Genomic DNA, 23,643 nt, shown 5'->3' on the forward strand with positions numbered 1-23,643 from the left:
ACTGTGTTGTTCTGAGTTTGAGTTCCCACTCTGCTGTGTGGCCTTAGGCAAGGGGTTGCCCTCTCTGAGCACCCGTTCTGAAATGGGGATCCAGTCCCTCCCTCAAAGGGCCCCGGCGTGGTGGGGGGCGGGAAGTGTCCGCAGTGTCGGGCACAGCTGGGAGTGGTCATGACCACACTGGTAAGCTGAGCACCTGCCCTTACCCACATTGACTCCTCCCACCCTCGTACAACCGCAGGAGGCAGGTTTATTACCATCCCCTCACACAGGCGAAGAAACTGAGGAGCAGGGAAGGGAATGAACCGCGAGAGCCCCCAGCCAGGACGCAGTCTGGAACCCAGGACAGTCCTCCAAGGGTGCACAGTATCTCCTGAGCAGGGGCCCTGGGTCCGATAGGCCTGGATACCAACCGGCTACACATCCCCAGAGTGACCCTGTGCCCTGGTCTGTAAAATGGGGATTGCACAGTAACAACTACCACGTACTGGGAACTTCTCAAGAGCCAGGCCCTGTGCTGAGCACACTCGCTGTGTATTCGTGTGTCCGTTAACTGTCACAGCCAAGCCATGAGGTGTGTGCTGCTATTATCCCTCTTTCACAGCTGGGAAATCTCAGACCAAGAACGTAAGGAACTGGCTCGGGTTCAGGCCCACGAGGACTCAAACTAGGCCTTCGGGCTCCAAAGCTCCCCCCTTGTCTGCTGAGCTGTGGGAAGAGTCCTCCTACACAGGGACTTATGAAGCTAAGATGGCAGCACGTGCGCAAAGCCCTTCCAACAGCCTGACCCAAAGGAAGTATACAGCAAGTATTAGTGATTATTATTATCACACACCTGTTCATTTGAGAGAGGTTCATGGCGTGTGCACTGTGTGTCAGGCTCCACTTTAAAGCTGGGCATATACACATAAACAAAACGAAGATTTCTGCTCTCATGGGGCTTCATCATTGCCACCTTGATCATCTCCGCCACAGCCACCGCCGTCACCACGATCCTTTCACTGCCATCCTCACCATCATGCTCGCCACCATCACTGTTCTCACTGTAATAATCACCATGGCCAGCATGACCACCACCCGTTACCAACATCATCCCCCTCACCTCCGCGCACGGTACCTGGTGTTCACAAGTCAAGGTCGGTCTTGCAATTCCGTCTCTCCAGCGTTCCCCGGGCCTCAGAAATGTCATTCACATCTTGTGTTTAATTAGATACAAGATGGTCTTCTTTTGGTTGGGAGTGTCTTAGCCCCTCAAATCCCAGATAGGGTCACACGTCTCCCCTCAGAGGCCTCTCTTCCTCCTCTGGGGTGGTAGTGGTTGGTGCAGATGTGGTGGGGGGCCAGGCCACCTCGGCCAGTCTCTTCACAACCTCACCCAGCTGCCCCAGACCCTGGGCAGCCTCCACCAGCCTGGCCAGCCCCAGTTCCAGGGCTTGGCGCTGCTGCTGGTCCCGCTCCAGGGCCTGGATCAGCCTCTGCAGCTGGCCACCCACGTCCCTCACAGCAGCCACCAGCTCTACCAAGGCAGGCGGCTCACAGGCCATGACCTTTACAGGTGGCATTGGGGACACACATGGACCAAGGAGGCCTGAGCTCTGGCCAGGAGTCGGCTCCATGGTGAGGTGGTCAGGAGGAGGCTGAGCCAAGGGGTGGCCCGTAGGGGAGAGGTGGAGACCTGGGGTCACAGTGGGATCAGAGGCTGAGTGTGGGGTCTGAGTTGGTGGACGGGTGACTTTGGGGCTCTGGCTTCCGGGTGGTGTTAGGTCTTCAGTGGGTGGTGTGTCTGTGCCTGGGGCTGGAGAGGGCCCGTAGGGGCTGGACCCTGAGGCTGGAGAGGGCTCTGGGCTCAACACTGGGGATGTAGGGAGATGAGGGTCAGCCCCAACTCCCCATGAGGTCAACCAGGGGTCCAGGCTGGGCTTGACCTTTGGGGCTGGAGTGGGAGAGGGAAGTTCTGTTCCTAAGGAAGTCTGAACTGACTTGATAGTGGTCATCGGGGTTGGGGTGGGGTCTTGAGTCATGGGGTGAGGAGTCGTGGCAGGGTGAGGGGTTGTGGCGGGGTGACCAGTGGTGGCGGGGTGAGGGGTCGTGGTGGGGTGACCAGCGGTGGTGGGGTGACCAGGGGTGGTGGGGTGACCAGCAGCGGTGGGGTGACCAGCGGTGGTGGGGTGACCAGGGGTGGTGGGGTGAGGGGTCATGGTGAGGTGAGAGGTCATGGCGGGATTAGTGGTAGGGGTCGAGTGAGTAGTGGTGATCGAGTGCGGGGCCGTGGTGGGGTGAGCAGTGGTGGTGGAGGGACGGGTGACAGTGGCGTGAGGGCTTGTGGAGGGGCCTGGGGAGCCAGAAGGTTCTGGGCCTGCGTTGGGGTGTGGTGTTGAGTCCAAGGGGATGGCGCCAGGCTCTGGGGTCAGTTTTGAGGTAGGGGACACCTGGGTCACCGCCACTGGTGCAGAAGGTTCAGAGGTCAGTTCTTTGGGCACGGTCGGGGGCGCGGTGGGCGGGAGCCCAGAGGTCAGCGCTGGAACCGGGGCTGCGTCAGAGGTGGACAGCGTGGGGCCGGGGGTCGCGGAGGTGAGGTCAGAGTTCACCCAGGAGGCCTGGGCCGGGCTGGGCGGCAGAGTGTCAGGAGGGTCGGAGGCCACCTCCCGCGTCGAAGCTGTGTCGGGCACCAGCCGCGGCGCGGAGTCGGAGGTCGGCGGAGGTTCCGGATGCGCCGGCGAGGCGGAGGGCGCTGGGGCCCGGGCGTGGGGCGCCGTCCTGACGGTTGTGGGCCGCGGCCTGCGCTCCGGCCACTGCCTCCGGGCGGAACCTGAGGAGAGACCGCGGGAGGTCATCGGCCCCGCCCGCCCGCGGAGCCCCGCGACCAATGGGAGGGCGCAGGGCCTCGTGACGTCACGCGTCGCTGGCAGGCTTCGCCCCGCCCAGGTGCCCCGCCTCCTCGGGTGTCTCCAGGCGCCACCTGGCGTCCTCCGCTGAGGGCGGGCCGGGGATGCAGGAGGGGGACTTGGGGTCTCATTGCGATGGAGGGGGTGGGAGAAGCCAGAGGTGCAGGAAGCTTCGGAAGGATAATCACGCTAAGCATTTCTATGCCACATTTTTTAGCAAAATTAATGCAAAAAATCGAGTCACAAAAGGTCAAAATTTTAACCCAAGACAGGGTCGGACAGGGTCAGAATTGGGTCCGGTGGGGTCCTGCCTTTGGTTAAAATCTTGATATTCAGTCCATTGTGGGGTTTTTTTCACATTTTTATTTTTAAAACTTGTATCAAGATATTAATCTTCATTACTGGCTGTTTTGGCGCCCCCTTCAATTTGGGGCCCGAATAGAGAGAAGCCCCGCCCTTTTCCTGGCCCTGCCTCCGGGTTAAGTGTGGATTTCATTCCTTTTTACAGATCAGGGAAATCATGCCAAGAGAACAGGCCTCTTGCCTGAGCTCGCACAACAGTTCGCAAGTGGCAGGGATAAGATCTGAACCCACATCCTCTGCATTCAGAGTCCAGGCCATTAAATATCACTTTTTCTCAGTGACCGGAATGTTCTGTACTGTCCAGTATGGTGGCCACTGGTCACGTCGCTACTGAGCACTTAACACGAGGAAGGAACTGAATGTTTCATTTTTGATTTGTTTAAATTTAAATAGCCACCTGTGTTGGTAGCTGCTCTAGAGAATTCCACCTGTTCTGTGGGACTTGAGGTGCTACCCTTTCCCCTCCATGCTTGCCGCGTTGGAGAAGCGGTTAAGCAAAGGGCTTGGCCTCCAGCCAGGCTGCCTTTCAGAGTGTTATCGATTTGTAATTCTTCAGACCCAAGGTGCAGTAAACTAATCATACTCCTCCACACGTCTTCTTTAGCTGTCCCTGCAATGTCCACTTGTGTTATTTTTTGTTCTCTTTATCGCCGACCTCCATCCCCCTCACCTTCTCCTAAAGGGACCTCCACTAATGTATTTGACATATGTCCTGAAACATAGGTGTGCCCCTATACAAGACAGAATGAATATATGTATATATATTAAGATATAAGGGTATGTGTATTTTTGTGTTTGCATTTTAGTTTTTGCAAGTTAATGAAAGTCTCCTTTTTCCCTCAAAACTATGTCGTTCATACCTCTCCACATTGCTGTGTATGCAGCTCATGATTGTTTCAGCTATTGCACAGCATTCCACCACATGCACCCGTCGTACTTCTCTTATTTGTAACTCTCTAGTTGAACACTTGTGTCCAAATCCCTGATACCACAGTGTTCCAAAGGCCATCCTCATATGTGTCCCCATATAAGCCTGTGCATGAACATCTCTGGAATCTCTATCTAGGCGCGGGATTGCTACGTCATAAGGTAAAATCATGCTTAATTTCACTAAATACAGCTAGATTGGTTTTCTCGCACAGCTATGTCCAGCGAGTATGCCCATCTCCCTGCATCCTCACCCACGCTTGGTATCAAGTACCTTCCAGATTATTTTCCATGCTTGTCATCACTTTAATTAGAATTTTCTGATTCCTTATTAGTGTGAACATTTCTGTGCAGCTGCGTCAGTTCGTGGGGCCCCCCTTCTATGAATTGCCTTTTCGTAACTTGTACCCACTCTCTCGTAGGGTTTCCCATCACATTTTCTTACTCATCTGTCAGAGGGACTTGCTCAGTATGGGTTAGGGGTCCTCAGCCTGGGCACTGTTGAAATGCCCACACGTGGGGCTGGAACATTCACTGTTGGGGAGGCTGTCCTGTGCCATGGAGGATGTACATCATCCCCATAGGGGCCAGTAGTCTCCCTGCTCCCAGTCGTGACAATCTGAAATGTCTTCAGACATTGCCAGTCACCCCCAGTTGAGGACCACTGATGTAGATAATAATCCCTTGTTTAAGGATGCATTTCTGCTGGGTCCCTCTGTAGTCAGAATTGGGTTACCACTGGGGAAATGGGAGTCCGTCTCTACACCCTTGCCCCAGCCACATGCCTCACCTGTGTCCCCACGGACCCTTGGAACCGGCGAGGGATGGCCTGGGCTCCTGGTGCTGCCAGTGGTAAGAGTGGGTCCAGCTATGCCTGCGGTGGGGGTCCTCTGGGCCAGGGTCCCTCTGGAAGGCGTGTCTGATGTCCAGGGAGGCTCCTGGCCATCCTCATCACCTGGGAGATACGGGGAGAACTGAGTTCTCTCTTCCCTTGATTCTGACCCTCCGCTGCTGTGGGGCCCAGCTCTGGCCCCCCTGAACCAGCACCTCAGTCTCCTCCATGACCTCACAGGCATTCAGTCGGGATGCTCTCAGCTAGCAAGAACAGAAACTAGAACTAAACTAGCTTATCAAACAAGGACCATTATTATTTCAGTTTCCTGCCCATGCTTATCATTTTTCTCCAGAAAACAAACAAACCTATAATATATTTATTAATTAACTACCTCGAACATTTCTATGATATTTTCCCCATTTTCTGGCTGAATACACTGGGATAATCTCTACCTGACAATTTTAGGTAACATACACATTTACAACATATATACACATCAGTGCATACATATATCATTTTATGTGGGGAGAATAGGAAGATTAATTCAGCCTTCTAGACTGGCTGATATAAAACACCATTGTAACCATAGCTTCGTTGAGACAATTCACATTCCTTCCAATTCACCTAAAGCACACAATTCAGTGGTTGTTAGCATGTTCAGCAGGCTGTGGGACCGGGGGAGTCCACGCTCCCCACCTTCCCTCTTGAGTGGCCCCGGCCCCCTACCTAGCAGCATCTCTTACCACGCCTCCTTCCGACCCTGAGGCATCCCATCTACCTTACCCACGGTTAAGCCTGTGCCCAGGCTGATCCCGCCAAAATCCCTTCCCCTTTCTTTTCTACCCAAGCGAGCCTGTAAAGACATTTCCCCACCGCGCACACGAAAGCAAGAAAAAGGCCAGGGTCTGAAGCACCAGGCATGCTTGTCGCGGTGGCCTTGCCGTCAGTGGCTGGCTGCCCCACTGCAGAAATCCCTTGCTCAGTCTCCTCTCTGATGCCCGGCACTGTGGGCACCTCAGCCATGCCCCCAGATGACTAACTGTTCTTGATTAAATGCCTTTCTCCTCCTGCATTACCAGTAAAATCCCCGAAGAGGATAACTGGGAAATCCTACCTGATGGCCACACTCATTAGGAATTTTAAAAGCCATTAGCAGTGCTATTAATTAAAAACTAAAAGATGGAAAAAAGTTTATGGGAAGAACTCATTAGCAGTGACTCACTAAAGGTTTCTTTCCCAGCTCTGGGTTTAGGAGGACTCCACCCAGACCTCCGACGGAAGCTGCCTTCCTTCCTACCAGCTGCAGGCATAGTCCTCGGGGCTCTGTGCACCTGAAATGCGCTGAGGTACGGCCACATGCTCGTGGCCCATTAGTGTGTGATCAACTCCATTTTGTCATTAAAATGTACCTTTTTTTAAAGCAGCGGCGTTGCAGTGCAGCTCCTGCGAGCCCCAATCACATCCCTTTTCTTCATCAGATGAGCAGCTGCCTGAAATCCAGCTCCTCATCCCCAAGCCTGCCCTCACGCCTCGGCTACGCACGTCGTGTGCTCTGCTGCCCTGTTGTTTCTCCACAATCCAGCTTTCTGCGGCTAGTTTAAGACCATGCGCATATCCACAGACACCATATACATCCCTTCTCAGCTCCCTTTCTGGCTGTGCCTCTTCCTGGCTGGGTGAGCAAGTCACTTAGCCGTCTCCATGGCTCTTTCCTCACCTGCAAGATGGGTATCCGGATGGCATCTACTCCACCGAGTCACAGGGCCTGGCATGTGACAAGCTTTCCTTTGAATTAAATATGTGCCGCTCTAGTTCCTTCTTTTTAACCTTTGTGTATTATCCTGTTGTATGAAAATACAACCGTTGACTCATCTGTTCGTCTGTGAGGTGGCCAATGTGCTGCTGTTACAAACATGGCTGCAATGAACACCCTGTACCTGTGTCCTTGGGCTCACGAGCAAGGATTCCTCGACACCTGTTTGTGGAGTTGCCAGTGTGGAAGGCAGACGCTCTCCCTAGACGCTGCCAAACTGCGTCCACCTAGGCACACTTCCTGCCTCCTACACCCCCCTTTACCCCACATCAGACGCTTTACTTTTTGGCAGTCCGATGGGGAGAGGGTGCATGAGGAAGCTGCAGTTTCACTATGGATGACCACGTGGAGGCCAGAGAGGGCAAAGAACTTTCCCAAGGTCACACAGCCAAGGAGCAGCTTTAGGCTTCAGAGCCAGGCAGGTCCACCTGGTTCTCAGCCGGGAACTCATTCCCTCTGTACAGAGAGGGGGCTTACCTCACTCCTTCCCTGGTGAGTGGTTACTCATCCTTCAGGGCCTGACTCAAAGGCCACTCCCCTCTCCCCCAGACGAGGTCATGCCCTGCTCTAAGCTGGATGGGTTCTTCAGAGCTAATTCTGTCATGCTCCTTCCCAGGCTCAGTGGCTGGAATGGTTGAGGGTGAATCCTGGAGTTTCGATCCAAGCTCTGCCCTTTGCTGCCCTGACCTCTCTGTATCTCAGGGTCCTTATCTGTGAAATGGGTGTGACAACAGTGCTGGTCTCCTAAGGCTCCAAGGGAGGAAGTGAGTTAAGCCAGGTGATTCACGAAGAGTATACCTGGCACATGGAGAGTAGTCAACAAACATTAGCTATTTAACTGTTATTATCATCCAACCTCTAAGTTTAATCTTGCATGCGATCCTGGACTCCCCTCCCCTCTGCAAGGCTTCATGCAGCCATACTGTGCGGTGTTACCCCAAATCCGTGAATCATCCCACCTTCCCAGGTGGGTGTGGGAACCCCATTAGACACAGCTCTCTATCTGCAGAGCCTCATCCATTCCCACAGCTTCAAATTCAATCCTGTCAATTGATAGCTGCAGCCCAGGCGTGCTTGGAGCTCCAGGATTGCATGTCTAATGTCTCCACTTGGGTATGTCAAACATATCACTAATGGAGCTCCTAACATTCCTGCTCTGGATCTTGTGTGCCCACCCCACGCTGCTCCCTAATCCAGTAAAAGGCAGGTCCCCATCCCCTGTCTCCCGGCCTCACCCCCAACCCAACAAATCAGCTTAAGTCCCATAGGAACTAGATATATGCAGAATCTGTCTCTGCTGCCACCCTGATGGAAGCCACTGTACCCTCTCCATGGCCTCTGGTCTCCCTACACTATTGCTCCCACATCCATTCCCCATGCGGTATCCTGAGCACCTGCCTGGGAAATGCAGGTGTGACCATGTCCTTCCTAGCTTATGACGCTCTGCCAAGGGCTTCTCATCGCACAGAGAATAAAACCCAGACTGGCCTCGCCATCCATTGCTCTCCCCATGCCTGGGGCACTCCAGTCCAGCCACACTGCTATCCTTGATGTTCTCCCAAGGTCCCATCACAGGGCCTTTGCACGCGCAGCTCCCCTCAAATGCTCCTTCAGCTCCCTTCAAGCTCCCCATCACAGCCAACATCTTTACAATGGACTGCAGCCCTCATCTCCTGCCCTTGTCCCCATCAACCTCCCCACTTCAGCCCTCACTGCGGTTTCTTCCACCAGCTAAGCACATCCCCACCTCAGGACTTTGCATGTGCTGTTCCATCCATAAGGAACACTCTCCAACCAGACAGCTGAGTAGTTCTCTCCCTCTCCCCTTTGAGGTCGTCACTTAAATGACATTTTCTTAGAAAGGCATCTCTTGATCACCCTATTTTTAATTGCAGCTCAGCCTCCCTTATCCCACCCCTTGCTCTGCTCACCACTATGCTCCCAAGGGTTAGTACTTGCACCTGCCACACAAATTCCGAATTCCATCATCCAGGAAGCCTCAAGAAACGCTGCTCCAATGAACTGGAACGTGGAAATTCGAACTTCATAAGCCTCCAGCTTCATCTCCTGTACACTCTTTCTAGACTTGCACTGTAGTCTCATTCATTCATTCATTAATATGTAAAAAGCCTCTACAACACAGAGCCAGTGGTCGAAAGAATAATTCTCCTCCAGAGATGACCAGGCCCTAGTCCCCAGAACCTTATGTAGCAAAAGGGATTCTGTGGATGTGATTAAAGATGTGTCCTGATCTTGAGGTGAAGAGAGTATCCTGTAGTAGTCCAAGTCTCTCCACTTTAATCACACAAATTCTTAGAATTAAGAGAACCCTTCCCAGTTGTAGTAACAGAGAAGGATGTGAGGACAGAAAGGTCAGAGCTACAACAGTGCTGGCTTTGAGGATGTGGGAACAGCCCGGAAGCCGAGAGAGGCAGGGGCCCTCCTCGGAAAAGTCACGGGAGCAGATTCCCCCTGCAGCTCCAGAGGGAACACAGCCCTGCTCACACCTTGATTCTGGCGCTGTAAGACCCGTTGGACTTTGGACCTAAAGAACTGTCCAGTAATAAGTTTGTGTTGTTTTTAAGCCACTAAATGTGTCGTGATTTGTTCTGGCAGCAGTAGGAACAGTTAAGCAAGTGACAGAGCTCACTATCTGGCAGAGATGACAATGCCCTGAACTGGAGATGTGATCGTCTTAACTCCAGCCTTTGCTCCTGTAGGAATCCCTTCCTCCTGGCGTCTGCTGGGACACCTCCTCTGGGAGGTTTCTTCTGATTGCTCTACTAGAAATAATCACTCTGTGGCAGGATGCTGCAGCTGTTGTTCATTTACAATAAATAACGCCAACAATCAATGGTTTGAGGTTTTAAACGATTTCACAAACATTTTGCTCACTGGACGAGGACCTGGGGTCACTAGCTCTAATCCCCCTGGAGCCACAGCTGGACCCAGGGAGCTGGATTCCAGAACTCACGCTTGGAGTTAGTTCAGTAATGCAGTCATCTTTCCCAATCCAGTGAGCAAAATGTGCGCTAAATCGTTTATAATGGATTTCAGTCGCGGCTCCTGAGTTGCAGTTTAACTTCTGAGCCTCATTTTTTTTCCCCACCTGAAACGGGGGCGTAACAACAGGACATTACCCAGCTGGAATCACGCATGCCTAGCACAGAGGGGGAGCACCTCGCGTCTTTCCAGGAACCCCGGAGCGCTGTTTTCAGTGGAAGAAACTGACGCTCCAAGAGGCAGAGCTGCTTTTCTCAAGGTCACCTTGCTAATGAGGCTAGGAATTCCCGCCCGTCCTTTCTCCCACCCCACGCCGCCCCTCCCGCCACGTCTTCCCACGGTTGAGGTTGTGCACGGGAGAGCCCCCACCGGCAGGGACTCCCCGGGGGCGGGCCTGCCGGCACCGCGCCGGCCGTCTCCGCCACAAGGGGGCGCGTCGGGCCGAGGGGAACAAAGGCCCCGGAATCCGGTCCACGCCGGCGGACACCACCTCTGGGATGGACGGGGCCTCCTCACACCCGGGGCCTCCACCCGATCACGGCGCCCCCGATGCCCGTTCCTACTGCCCCACCTCCGGATGCCAAGACACGCTCTGAGTCCCGCCGCTGCCTGAAGACCGCAGGGTTCCCCGGCTTTTACCACTGCGGAATGGGCCAGCCGGCCAATCGGAAGGCTCAGCGCGCCTGCGATGTGACGTCACGGGAGGCGAGCCCGACGGAACCTGCCCTACCCTCCGCCCCGCCCCTCGCCCAGGACCGCAGAGTGCGCGTGCGTGCTGAGCGAAAAAAGGCGGGAAAGGGCACGCGGGGTTCCCCAGGGGGCACAGAAGGGCGAGTCCCTCGCAAGGGGACAGGCAGAAGGGGGCGGGGAGACAAAGGCAGCATCGGGACGTCGGAAAGAACGTGAAGAGGTGACTGCGACAGGCAGGCTTGTGCCTGGGCCACAGGGAGCCAAGAGGGGCGTGGAGAGAGAACAGGGCAGGTGGTGCAAGGGCCGGGTGGCCTGGGGCCGGTCCAGGACAGACGGGCCAGGGAGAGATTCCGGGTCCAGCCCCACCCGGGCCAGGCGTGAGCTGCGAGGGAGGGGTAGAGGGGGCTGGGTGGGGGGATGACCCCGTGGTGACAGGGTGGGCCTCAGCCAGTGGGGCCTGGGGGGCACAGCCTCCTGTTCTCACCGCAATTCTGGAGGCCTCAGCCAGTTGGCGGAAGGATTGTGGGCTCAGGCTTTGCTGAGCCTGGTCTGATTCCCAGGGGTCTCATTCTCCAGGCTCTGGAGCCCAAGGAGGAAAGGTTCTGAGGGTCCCGGGAGCCCAGAGAACCCTGCCTGGGTCTCCAAGGCCCAGGCCCGCTTGTTTAGAAGGCTCTTTCGGGAAGCCCTGCAGGGAGGAGGTGTGCAGAGGATTATGGAGGATCCCCCCCAATGCGGTGCCCCTCACCTGTGCCAGGAAGGTGCCGTGGTGCTGGGGAGGGGGGTCCTGGGCTCTTGGTGGTGCCCCAGGAGAGCATGTGTCCAGGCATCCCTGCAGCTGTGGTCCCCTTGGCCAGGTCCTCTCCCGAGGTGGGGTCCCAGGTCCAGGGCGGGTAATCCTCCTCGTCAGCAAGGCCTTGGGGGAAAGGTGGGCAAGGGTGGAGCCCGCCCCATCTCAGAGGTCATTATGGCTGCTCCCAATGCTCCTTCTGTAATCTAGAGCAACTCTGGGTGCCCCCACCCCACTGTCCCAGGTACCTGTGCAGGTGAGCCCCACATCCTCTTCATGGTCACAATTGTGCTGCCCCCACGCCCTGGCAGGGCAGTCGCTCAGGGAGGCCTCACTCCCCTTGCAGCTCACGTCATCCAGCCAGATGGGCCCAGCCCCAGGGCCGTAGTGGGTCTTTCCCACACGAGGCCGGACCTTTCCGCAGCCCAGCTCCCAGCAAGCCACGGTGCCATCTCGCAGGTCCCAGTTGTCATCACACACTGTCCCCCAGCGTCCAGCATACCACACTTCCAGCCGGCCGGCACACCGGTTGGGCCCATCAGCCAGACGAACCCGGAATGGGCCTGCTGGTGGAAGGCTCCAGGTCAGGAGGGGTCAGGAGGGGTCAGCTTTCCCCTTCACCATCCCTCCACTCACCTGGTCCCCCAGCGGTGCTCCCATTGGGGGAAGGGGCCAGGTCACTGTCAGGCTGTGGAGAGCCTTCTGCTGGGATCTCAGAGGGCTCTGTGGAGGCCAGAGGGATTCGCTTCATGGTGGCCTCAGAGGTCATTTCTCGGGGGCCTAGGATGGTTAGGGTGGTCACAGTCTTAGAGGTCCGTTCTTGGGGGGCCCGCGGAGTCTGAGTTGCAGTGGGGTGTAATGTCGGCCTGTGGGGGGCCTCCGTGGTCAGGGCTGTGGTGGTCCTTGAGGTCGGTCTCAGGGGACTCTGGGTGCCTGGGCCCCTGGAGTGTTTGGTGGTGGGCGTCGCTGGGGACTGAGTGGCCGGCTTCTTAGTGGTTTTGGTCACCCACTTCCTGGCCGTCTTGGGCGTTTTCCCTGGGGCCTTGGTAGTGGTTTTCCCAGAAACACCGGGGGTCAGCCTTTCAGAGGGCTTGGTGGCCAGCTCCCCTGGGAGCCAGGCAGCAGGACTTCTACCCAGGCCAGGGGTCCAGCTCCAACTGAAGGGGTCTGAGATGGGGTCCAGGCCAGGGGTCCCTGGGAAGAGGGAGGGGAGGACAGGGAAGATGGCAGATGCGGTGATACAATGACGTGCATCCAGGCCCCTCCTCTCTCGCATGCCCCATCATGTCCCATTCATTCATGGCACAAACACGCACTGAGCATCTGCTGGACCCAAGCACTACGCCAGAGCCTGGGGACGCTTTGCCAGCCAAACCCAACACCATCCGGCAGCCTTGGCACTTAGAGTCATGATGAGACGGACCCCTCGCCCCTCTCAAGCCCGACCTGTCCTCTCCAGCTCCCCGGCTGCACCCTTACCTCCTGCACCTCCTGGGGGTCCCCCCTTACTCCCAGTCCAGCACTCACCACCTGTCAGAAAGGCACCAGGTCTGACAGGTCACCCCCAGCTTAAACCCTGTGTGGCTCCCGTGGCCCTCAGGAGGAGAGGGGAAGGGGACAGGCCTCAGCTTCAGGCGGAATGGGGGAGCGTCCTTGGGCCAGCGCTTTCCCTCATGTATGTCTGAGCAGCACCTATGCAGAAAGGGTCCACCTTGCCCCCAGCGCCCGGGGCTGATCTCTAAGCCCTTGGGAAGCCCTGCCTGACGGGCGTGTTTCCCAGGGGGCCCCCAGCACCACCCAGATAGTGCAACAGTGTGACGTATGGACAGCCGGGAGGCAGCCAGCCGCATCTCATGACCACGCCTCCCTGGCTGGCAGCACCTCACGTGGCTCATCACACATCATTGCTGCACCTCTTTCCTCTGCTGATTTTTATCTGTGTCCTTTCACTGCAATAAACCATAATCCTGAGTAGGACGACTTTTCTGGTTTGTTGTGAGTCCTTCTCATAAAAGTATAGAAGCTGAGGGTGGTTTTGGGGACCTCCCAAATCATACAGTGTTACACAGGCCAGCAACAACCTGTTGGGGGGTCCCCCCTCTCCGTGAGCCGTGAGCCTTTGGAAGGCCAGGTTCATTGCCACGTGAGCCTGGCACAGCTCCGTGTCTGGCACTCAGTAAATGTGGCTCATGAACGACAGACACAACTGGGCCGGCCCTCGCTTTGGCCTCTCTCCGTCTCCCAGCATCCCTATATCCACTTCCTTCCTCCTGGGGAGGATAAGGCTCCCCTCTGTGTGGGAGGCTTTCTTGATTCTTGGGAAGAGGAGGAAGGGAAAGAATCCCAGTTCTGACACTCAGCTGCCATGTGACCTTAGGCAAGTCACTTCCCTCTCTGTGCCCGGCATCTTCTTCAGTCACACAGGCATTACATCCCTGGATTTACCATGGGGTGTGAATTCAGTCTCATGTGCGACAACAGCCAGCGCAGGGCTGGGCTTTAGAGCCGGGGGCTCAGCAGATGTCATGCAGATGCTGGTTCCCGCTCCCTCCTCCAGGAAGCCCTCCCAGATCCAGTGGACCGCTAGAGCCTGCTTACCAGTGCAGGTGATGCCAACGTCCTCATTGTGAGCACAGTTGTGCTTCCCCCAGGGAGCGGCAGGGCAGTCGGAGAGCGAAGCCTCAGACCCCATGCACCCCACGTCGTCCAGCCAGATAGGGCCAGCGCCCCAGCCGAAGCGGCCAGCCGCAGGGTCTGGCTGCTGAGGCGCCCCGCAGCCCAGCTCCCGGCAGACCACGGCCGAGTCCCGCAGGTCCCAGTTGTCGTCACACACTGTCCCCCAGCGCCCGCCGTGCCACACCTCCAGCCGGCCTGAGCACCCGCTGGGCCCGGCCACCAGGCGCAGCTGGGGGGCCCCTGGGATGGAAGAGACCAGGGGAATTAGAGCGTCGGGGAAGCCGTCTGGCCCTGAGCCTTCCTCCACCTTCCCCACCTCTCCTCCGTGCATCCACCCGTCTGGCCACTGGGGCTTCCCAAACGCATCCCTCCTCCCACCCCGGACGCCAGCACAGACTGGACTGGTGAGGAGGTGTCGTCCACCCCAGGCACTGGGGACAGGGTCAGGCCCAGTCGGGTGGTTCCTCGAAAAGCTAGGCATAGAATTACTGTATGATCCAGAAATTCCACTCCTGGGGATATTCCCAAAATAAAGTGAAAACAGGTGTTCAAACAGATCCTTGGACACCAGTGTTCAGAGCAGCAGCCGAAGGATGGAAACAGCCTGCCTGCCTGTCCATGGGCGGGTGAAGGGACACGCAAAATGAGGTTTGCACGGGAGATGAAGTATTATTCAGCCTTGAAAAGGATGGAGGTTCTGACACACCCCATACTGCCACACGGATGAAGGGGACAGCATTGAGCTCAGGGACACGAGCCAGTCCCCAAGCGACAGCTAGCGTGCGATGCCACTGACACAAGGTCCCCCGAGTCAGACTCAGGGAGGATGGTGGCTGGGGGTGTGGCCTCTGAGGGCCTGGGGGTGGAGCCTGACCACCCATGGCAGGGGGAGCTGTGGGCGTGACCACTGAGGACATGGGTACGTGGCACAGCCCTGGCACACCTGCACCAGTAAAGGGAAAGCGGCCTCCAGCGGAGAACAGGCTCCCACCTTTCCCAGCCTCTGCCAGCCCTGCGGGGACAGCTTCAGCAATCATGCCCCATTTCTTTGGGGAGCAGAATAATCATGGACTAGTGTTCTGTACTCCTGATGCTCTGACATGTCGGGGCTGTGCTGACCCTGGAGCGCCCACCCTTCCCAGGCTAGCGCCCCCCAGGGACAGGAGCCTCTGGGAGCACGCCTCTGACAAGCAAGCCAGCCAAAGCAGAGCTCACACCCGCATCCCCCGTGGGCCCCTCACGCGGCCCTCACCAGCCCAGGGTGGGTGCCGGATGCCCAGGAGCAGCCCCCTCACCCCAGAGCCCACTGAGATGGTTCAAACCAGTGACCCTCAGCCTGCTTGCCCCACCTTGCCCGTCCTTCCCAGGGACCCCACAGTCCAGGCCCCGGCCCACATTTCCCCTCCCTCTGCCTCCAGACTGACCCTGGGGCTGCCCCAGGGGCCCAGCGAGGTGAGGTGCACCCTTCTTCTCGGGAACTGTGACAAATCAAGGGCCGCCATACCCTGGCCTGCTGGCCTCCCCTCACTGAATAATAACAGCCTGTTTTCTAAAATGACAGCCATCATGGGTCCAGTCCCTTCAGTATATGCGAGGAGGAGTCAGCCTTCAAGAACCGTTATGAGCCTCAAGACAGCCGAGCTTGCACCAGCAGAGGCCCTGCCAGGTGCCGGCTCTGAGCTCCCCGATGCCACCCTTCTCCCTGTCCCCAAGGAGACAGCGTGGGCAGGGAACAAGGGCCCTGGGGGCTGGCTGGGGACAGGGAACAGCAGCTGGGGCCTGCTTCCTTGGGGAGCAGAGCACACTCACCCGCTTCTGGTCCCAGCTCCCGAGGGGCCACAGGGGAGGTGGGGGGAAGCGGGCCATCTGCGGTCTGCGGGGTCGGGCTCACCGTGGGGGCCGCGGCCTGGGATGATGCCTCCCTGGGCAGGGAGCTGTCACTGTCCACCGCTGGGGCCGTGGGAGGGACATACCCGAGGGGCATGCCTGGGGAAGGGAAAGAGGCAGTCAGCACCCCACACCCTCCGTCCCAGGGCCCCGACGCAGGCCAAGGTTTCAGGGATGAGGGGCTGGTCAGGCAAGGGGACAGCGGGGACGGAGGGAGGGCAGGCGTGTGGGGTATGCATCAGGAAGCCACACAGGACCCCCCACCTGCATGCCTGTCCCCAGCCCCTCACCGTCGCACACGGCACCAGCGTCCTCCCGGTGGTGACAGTCGTGCTGGCCCCAGGGCCGTGAGGGGCAGAATCGCAAGGTGGTCTCGTTTCCCCGACAGCGAAGGTCATCCAGGAGGATGGGTCCGGCCCCCTCCCCAAAGAAGGCGCCCCCAGGGGCAGCCAGCGCACCCCCGCAGCCCAGCTCCCGGCAGGCCACGGCCGCGTCCCGCAGGTCCCAACCATCATCACACACGGAGCCCCAGCGCCCGCCGTGCCACACCTCCAGCCGGCCAGCACACCCGTGGGGGCCATCGGCCAGGCGCAGCCGGGGGGCCAAGCCTGCACATGGGGAGAGGGGAGACCAGAGGGATGGAGACTGGTGGGTAAGCAGGTGTGGGCCGTGAGCAGGAGCCCAGGGCGGGCAGGGCACTGGCTGGTTGTGGGGTGGGTGGTGCTGGAAAACCATCTTGTTTGCAACTGAGAAAAAGGCTCTGAGATGGGAAGTCGCTCACTCAGAGCCTGGTGGCCCACGGCTCTGCCTCCCCACGGCCAGCGCGGAAGACAGTGGCCCTGTCGTCTGCTGCCACCTCTCCAGCCTGGCTCCCCAGCCACTGTCCCAGGGCCACTGACAGCAGGGGACAAGCCATTCTCCAGGGTGGGGGCCATCCTGCATGCAGTGGGATGGCCTGCAGCACCCCTGGGCCCCCCTTCCAGATGCAAGCAGCACCCACAGATGGGACCCACAAAACTGTCTCCAGACTTGGCCCGACGTCCCTGGGGGCTGGAGGGAGAGCTGCCCCCAGGCGAGAACCACCAACCCAGATGTCAGCCTCCTGCTGGCTGGGGACACATTTCTGTCGGGTCTGTCTGGGGTAAGGGTGTCACCGTCGGGAGACGTGGGGTCCATCTCCACCCCAAGGTGGGGGTCCCAGTCAGCACTCCAGGAGAGAACACAGCACTGCGAGGCGGACAGGCCCCCGGGAGGAGAGGTGCCCTTCCGGGCGCTGCTGGCAGCTAGGAAGGAGGTGCAGGCGCCAGGCCCCTCACCTCAACAGGGCTCACCGCAGGCCTCAAGGCCCCCCAGCAGCAGGGCCCTCCCCGGAGTCGCCGCTCACCTCTCCTGAGCGGGGCTCCGGAGGCCCCTTTGTGCCCCCATGTGCTTCCCACCCGGGCACACGGAGGGCCGCTCCCTCCCCACCTGTCCTGCGGGTCTCCGCCCACCGCGCCCTCGGAGGGACTGGGGGACCGGCTTCCCTTCCTCTGGGCACTGACTTCAGGTTCCGCCGCCCCTGCCTGGGCGTCTCGGCCCCCGGAGGCCCCGGAGGCTCCCACTTGCACCCGCGGCCGCACAGCCACCGCCCCGCAGCCACAGCGCCCACCCGGGGGCAGCTGCGCTCTGCGCCTCTCGGGAGGAAGGACGCGGCGGCCGGAGAGCCTCACGGACCAGCCGAGCCCTGCAGAGCTCCCGGGGGCGGGGAGCTACCTGTGCAAACCAGCCCGGCGTCCTCGCTGTGGTCACAGTTGCTCCGGCCCCAGGGACTTCGGGGACAGTCCCGCAGGGCTCGCTCTCCGCCGCCGCACCCCACGTCATCCATCCACACGGGCCCCGAGCCCGGCCCAAATCGGGCCCCTCCGGGCGCGGCCAGCGCGCCCCCGCAGCCCAGCTCCCGGCAGGCGACGGCCGCGTCCCGCAGGTCCCAGCCGTCGTCGCACACGGAGCCCCAGCGCCCGCCGTGCCACACCTCCAGCCGGCCGGCGCAGCCGTGGGGGCCCGAGACCAGGCGCAGCCGCTCTGGGGGGACGATAAGCAATTCAAACACCCCCGTGTCCATCTGGGTAAACTGAGGCCCGGGACAGCAGTCTTAGACCTGCTTGTGAGCTGGTCCGTTAAGGGGAGAGCCAGGATCTGAGGGGCGGGCAGCGTGGGTCCCGGGAGCGGGCACCTGGGCCTCCTGACTTGGGGTGGGGCAGGGAGCCAGGGGCTGACTGAACCCCCCAGAATGTGGCCACACTGGAGCCCGGCCATGGCCGCAGGTTAAAAGGAGGGCACCTGTGGGTCCCCAGTTTGGTCCGGGCCGACCTAGGGTCCCACCCCATCCAGACTTGCAGAGGGGCCCACAGGGGACTCACCCTGGCGGGCGGCTCCGGCGGTTAGTATGGGGGCCCGGGTGGACTTTGGCTGCTTGGGCGGCCGGGGGCCCTTCTTCCGGGAGCCATTCTGGGGGCGAGCGGCTGGGAGAGGAGGCAGCAGAGGGGGTGAGGGCTGCTCGGCCCTCCTCCCGCCCGGACAGCCGGGCCACAGCTCCTGAGGGCCCCTGAGGGTCTGAGCAGCACGACGGGGCCTCCGGGTGGAGAGCGAGACGGGTGGGGAACCTGTCTGTCTCCTGAGAGAGCGGACGGCCTCCCCACCCCCGCGACAGCCGGAGCAGAAGAGAGCGAGGGGGCTCACCGTGCACGGCTGGGGGCTCCTCAGAGCTGGCACTCAGCTCCCCGGCGAGCCCTGGCCAGGGGTCCCCATCCAGGACTGAAGGCGGTTCCCTGTCCCTGGAGCTGGCCACGCGCTGAGCTGTGGGACAACGCAGAAGCTGGGGCGCCCAAGAGGCCAGCGCTGGGACCCCCCGGGTGCAGAGGAAAACTTGGCTTTGGAGGGGTATCAGGGTGTCTGGACGTCTAGGCCCCCAGAGTCGCTGGGCTGAGGACGGGGGTCCCTGGTCGGCTCCGAGGGAGGCCCCTCACCTGCGCACACGGCGCCAGCGTCCTCCTCGTGGGAGCAGACGTGAGCCTTCCAGCCGCGGTGGGGGCAGAGGCTCAGCCGCCCCTCGCCGCCCCGGCAGGCCAGCTCGGTCAGCCACACGGGCCCCACACCCTCCCCGAAGAAGGCGCCCCCAGGCGCGGCCAGCGCGCCCCCGCAGCCCAGCTCCCGGCAGGCCACGGCCGCGTCCCGCAGGTCCCAGCCGTCGTCGCACACGGAGCCCCAGCGCCCGCCGTGCCACACCTCCAGCCGGCCGGCGCAGCCGTGGGGGCCGTCGGTGAGCCGCAGCCGCTCTGCGGGCACGGAGGAAAGACTGATAGGCCAAGCCCCTGGGGCTGGGGGAGGGGCGCGCTGGGGTCCGCCCCACAGGGCGTGGCTGGCAGGCCAGCCGTCCCGGGTGCTGCCGGGGACCCCGGCCCCTGGGCGCTGACACCAACCCCGCAGGAAGCAGGGGGCTGGCTGCTCGGTGGTCCCGGACAGAGCCTTGCCTGAGGCCACAGACAGATGGGGTGGTGGCCAGGGTCCCAGGGGCGGGTGAGGCCAGGCATGGGGTGGGTTTGAGCTGGACAAGGCCACAGAGGAGTGTTTGGGGCTACTTACCAACAGCCTGGATCCCCATCAGAGCCACTAGAAGGGAGGTTGTGGGATGGGACACAGTGAGAGGGGGCCCGAGCAAGTCCTTTCTCCAGCGCAGGCCCCTTGTCTTGGATCCCCGACACGCACACGCACACACACACACACACTCCTCACACCTCTGAGCCAGAAACCCCACCTCTGGGAAGCAGGACTCTAGGCCAAGGGCCAGGCAAGATTGAGGTCCCTGAGATAGGCGGGCGGGGCCCCAAGACGTCTCAGGTCAGGGCTGGGGGCCAGGCCCTGTGCTACCCCAGACGTCTGGCTAAACAGCGAATGGTGTGTGGCCTGACACAGAGTCAGGGCTGGGGTGAGGGGCAGGTAGGTCTCTGGGGGCCACTGTGGGTTGCACTGGGGTGCAGAAGGCTGGGTCCCTGGGGGTTCAGGCAGGGAGACCCAGATGTCCTGTTCCCCAGGCACTAAGGAAGTCTCAGTGGTTCAAGTGGACTAGCTCAGAGTCAGAGGGTGGGGCCCGAGTCCCCAAGGAGAAGGGGTCACTCACCAAGGAGGCAGGCCAAGCCCCTCATGTTTGCAGATTCCAGGGCAGGGACTGGGCGAAAGGGGACGCAAGCAGGAGAGGGGAGGTGTTCAAGGCCACCGCACCACCGGAGGGCGGGCGCGAGGGAAGCGCCTGCCGGAGGCGCCCTGGACCCAGGGAGGGGCAGGCAGGGGCTGGACGCTTTGCCAGGAGGAAGAGAGGCTGCCTGCCGAGGAGGCGGCAAGGGACCGGAGGGGGGCGGGGAGGGGGCTGGCCAGCGGCTGAGGCCTGGGGAAGAGGGGGGTGGCGAGCCGGAGGGAGGGTGTCTAACTGCAAACACCCACACAGGGCGGCCAGGCACGCCCGTGCTTAGAGACGCACAGGGGGACGGCGGGCTGCAGGGCAGGGACCAGATGGGTGGGTGAGGGGGGAGGATGCAAGAGTGGGGTGCCACCCACCTGCCTCCTCTCGTCTACCCAGGGAGGGGGGCCCCAGGGTGGATTCAAATTAGCCGCCAGGGTTAGGGACCTGGCACAACTGGGGCTCCCATTCAGCAGCAAGAGGGCTTGCAGCCAGATACCAAGAAGGACTTCCCGGATTGGGAAAGGAGACACATTCCCCCAGCTCCCCTGGTGGGGCTGAATGTAGTCACCAGGCCCCCAGCTGAGGGAGGGTGAATTTCCATGTCCCCATGGTGAACTGGGGTGGGGGACAGAAGGACCAAGGGTCGAGATTTGGGGGGGAGAGAGGTGTCTCTTCCCCCACCCCCGACACACACACTTGCACACTCACACTCACCCTGCACCAGACAGCTGTGAGGAGGAAAAAATTCTGTAATGGGGACCGTGAGTCAGAGAGCTGGCAAGGAGTGGAAATGCATGAGCTCATCGCTCCCCTTCTCCTGGTCCAGCACCCCCACCAATTAATGTCAACTCAGGGAAGAAGCCAGATGGGGTTGGGGGGTGGTTTCAAGACTGGAAAAGACATCAGAGAGAGGGAGTCGGCACACAGCAGTTTCAGGCTTTATTAACAATCATGAGTAAAAAATCAGATAGGTCTGACCACAGCACCTCTGGGGGCACCTTCCCTGGTCTGGCCTGGGCAGCTCTGTGCCCATGCCCTCCTCACCACCCCATGGCTGTGGGGGGCGCTTGTCCCCATTTGGGGGGCCTAACCTGGGGATGGGCATGCTTGCTCGGCCTCCTCTCCTCTCCCTGCACCTCTCCCAGATTCGAAGCACAGATGGGCCAGTGAGATTTCTCAGTGCAGACAGAATCTGAGGGAGCGGTTTGGACAGACTGACCTCTCTGAAAAGTTCAAACACTATGGACAGACATCAGGCTGCAGTGGGGCCTCCTGCCCCTGCGGGTCTAGGTTTCTGGGCCCTAAGTGGGCCAGGGGTTCTCGGAGGGAGGCTGTGAAGGCGCCTGCACACAGTAGGTGCTCCCTAAGTGTGGGTTTCCCTCCCCGCCCTGGGTCTGGGGTCACAGATCCTTGCTGAACTCCCTCACCAGTGCACAGCCCATGCAGCCCCAGCTCCCCACAGCCTGGTAGCCACAGCCCTCCAGCATCCCTGCCATGCCCCAAGTGGCCACGGCCACTGGGACCACCAGCCTCGCATGGGGCTCCCCCATGCCTCCTGCCCAAGCTTGTGCCCGGGATTCAGCAAAAGCCAGCAGCCGCCTGCCCACGCCTCTGCGGCGGTGCCAGCGAGAAACAGAGAGGCGGGACACTCGGGCTCCGTCCCCAGCACTGGAGCCTGGGGCCAAGGCCAGGACCCCGCACACATCCCCGGGGCCTTGCACTGCCACCCAGGGGCCCCCCAGGCCTCCCGGGGGAGGCAGCGAGCCCCACCGGGCCCGCAGGCCTAGCTTCATGGCTGCCACAGCCAGGAACACGGGCAGGAGGAGGGCCAGGGCGAAGGAGGCCAGGACGAAGCGCAGGCCACTGCTGACCGCTGCCAGGAGAAGCAGGGCAGGTGGCCGCGTCAGTGCATGGAGGGCCACGCGGTTCTCTGTGTCCTTCACGCCAGCCTGTGGGCAGGATGGGCAGTCAGGATGGGGAGCCTCGGCCTTCCATCATACTAGGGCCCCATGGGCACCAGGGACAACGAGAGGGGCAGACCGGCTGGGGCGGGAGCTCCCAAATAAGAAAGGAAGGCACTGTGACGGGCTGGAGACAGGGGGAAAGGCAGGAGCAGGCACTGCGTCTGCTCTAGGCACCCTGAGCCTGCTGTGTGGTCACTCAGTTCTGAGGGGAGGTGCACAGGAACGAGGCACCAGGGATGGCGGAGGCCAGAACAGGACAGAGACTGCCGCGGGCCACAGTGCGGGTGCCTCTGGACCACAGGAGCTGGGGCTGCCCTCCTCCCCCCAGAACTCTGCCTGCAATGGCTTGGGGTAGCAGGCAAGGTCAGCTCTCAGGTGGGCTGGCGCAGGGCAGGCTGAAGTGGGGAGACAGGTAGGGAATTGGTGATGCGCTCAGCCCACAGTCCTCCAGCTGCTGCAACCTTCCTGACCCCAGGGGTAGGAGGGAAGCACTAGGGAGAGAAGGCACCAAGCCAGGAAATCGCTCAGGAGGAAAGGATCGCTCCCAGGGGCCCGGGTTCAGGCAGGTGGCTGTACCCTCGACAAGCCCCTGCACCCCCAGGCGCACTGCAGCCCCTGCCTGCTTCTCACCTTCAGCATCTCCAGCACCAGGGGTTTCTCATCTTCCCTCATCTCCCGTACCGACAGACGGCCGGAGGCCATGGCAGCCCCCAGGCTCCCACGCCCCCGAGGACCAGGCCTGTACCTGGCGAAAAGGAGGTCAGCGTCAGTAGGGCGCCCCTCGTGCCCGAAGCGCCCAGGCGTGGGGACCAGCTGCAGCATGTCTCAGATAAGGGCCCTGAGAGCGCTCCGGGCCTCCAGGCGCAGTCCGAGGCAGTCCCTCTACGTAGCCAGCTTTCCCACCTCCCGGGAGGCCCCCGCGCGTCCGTGGACGCCGACACCATGCCCTAGGAGGTCCCTCCCAGAAGCCCTGGGGGGTCGACCAAGCTGCCCCGCGGCCTGGGGACGAGCTCCTGGCCCTGGCCCGGCGCCACCACCCCCGCCCCGGTCGTCCCGCCCCAGCGAGGACCTGCATGCACCTCCGCGGGTGCCTCGGTCCTGGGACTAGGGGTGGGAGCAGCAGGGTCGCGGAGGGGGTCGCCGGCGGAAGTGACGTTACTCGCGCGCGGGGGAGGGCGGGGCCTGCCTTCGGCCTTAGCTGCTGTTGCCAGGCTTCCTGGCCTGGGTGGGGGAGGGGTCTGGGCGTGGGCGGTGGAGGGACGCGGGCCGGCGGGGACCCTTCCGGGTGGGGTGCGGGTCACGAGCAGAAGACGGCCGGGCGAGGGAGGACTTACCTGGCCGCAGGGTGAAGCGCCAGCCTGCCCTCCCTCCCCGGTTGCTAAGCAACCTGAGCGCCCGCGGGGCGGTGAGGGGAGCTCAGCAATTCCCATTGGCGCCGGGTTTCGCGAGAGGGCCGCGTCAGCATCCTGGGCCCACTAGCTCCCAAACTCCCCCACCGCAGGGACCTCCACCCCAACCCACCCGTCAACCCGTGACTTTCAGGATAAGCATTTTCCAGACGAGGGGAGGGGCGGGGTGACTTAGCGAATAAGTGGCGGAG

The 23,643-nt window shown here is 60.7% G+C and overlaps 2 protein-coding genes across 5 annotated transcripts; both read right to left on the reverse strand.

Annotated features, from left to right (window-relative positions):
- Positions 1-1,180: 1,180 nt before the first annotated feature.
- Positions 1,181-20,729, reverse strand: SSC5D (scavenger receptor cysteine rich family member with 5 domains). Of its 2 annotated transcripts, none has more exons than XM_057496570.1 (14): positions 20,020-20,729; positions 19,485-19,511; positions 18,869-19,177; positions 18,582-18,698; positions 18,263-18,364; positions 17,616-17,924; positions 16,154-16,471; positions 15,786-15,962; positions 13,899-14,216; positions 11,937-12,494; positions 11,549-11,863; positions 11,259-11,426; positions 4,963-5,127; positions 1,181-2,806 (listed from the first exon to the last, which is right to left on the reverse strand). In XM_057496570.1, exons 1-14 carry the CDS (start codon positions 20,042-20,044, stop codon positions 1,266-1,268), a joined length of 4,449 nt encoding a protein of 1,482 aa, XP_057352553.1. In that variant the 5' UTR covers positions 20,045-20,729; the 3' UTR covers positions 1,181-1,265. The 2 variants fall into 2 exon arrangements, with proteins under 2 accessions (XP_057352553.1, XP_057352552.1); XM_057496569.1 differs by having other exon boundaries at positions 11,549-11,866.
- Positions 20,730-20,997: 268 nt separating this feature from the next.
- On the reverse strand, positions 20,998-23,563 carry NAT14 (N-acetyltransferase 14 (putative)). 3 transcript variants are annotated; one of them, XM_036909185.2, is made up of 3 exons: positions 23,378-23,563; positions 22,674-22,788; positions 20,998-22,028 (listed from the first exon to the last, which is right to left on the reverse strand). In XM_036909185.2, exons 2-3 carry the CDS (start codon positions 22,743-22,745, stop codon positions 21,480-21,482), a joined length of 621 nt encoding a protein of 206 aa, XP_036765080.1. In that variant the 5' UTR covers positions 22,746-22,788; positions 23,378-23,563; the 3' UTR covers positions 20,998-21,479. The 3 variants fall into 3 exon arrangements, with proteins under 3 accessions (XP_036765080.1, XP_036765079.1, XP_057352557.1); XM_036909184.2 differs by lacking the exon at positions 23,378-23,563 and adding an exon at positions 23,123-23,254; XM_057496574.1 differs by lacking the exon at positions 23,378-23,563 and adding an exon at positions 23,113-23,246.
- Between the last annotated feature and the right edge of the window lie 80 nt (positions 23,564-23,643).

Source organism: Manis pentadactyla (genome assembly GCF_030020395.1).
Source record: "Manis pentadactyla isolate mManPen7 chromosome 15 unlocalized genomic scaffold, mManPen7.hap1 SUPER_15_unloc_1, whole genome shotgun sequence".
NCBI classification, from domain to species: domain Eukaryota; kingdom Metazoa; phylum Chordata; class Mammalia; order Pholidota; family Manidae; genus Manis; species Manis pentadactyla.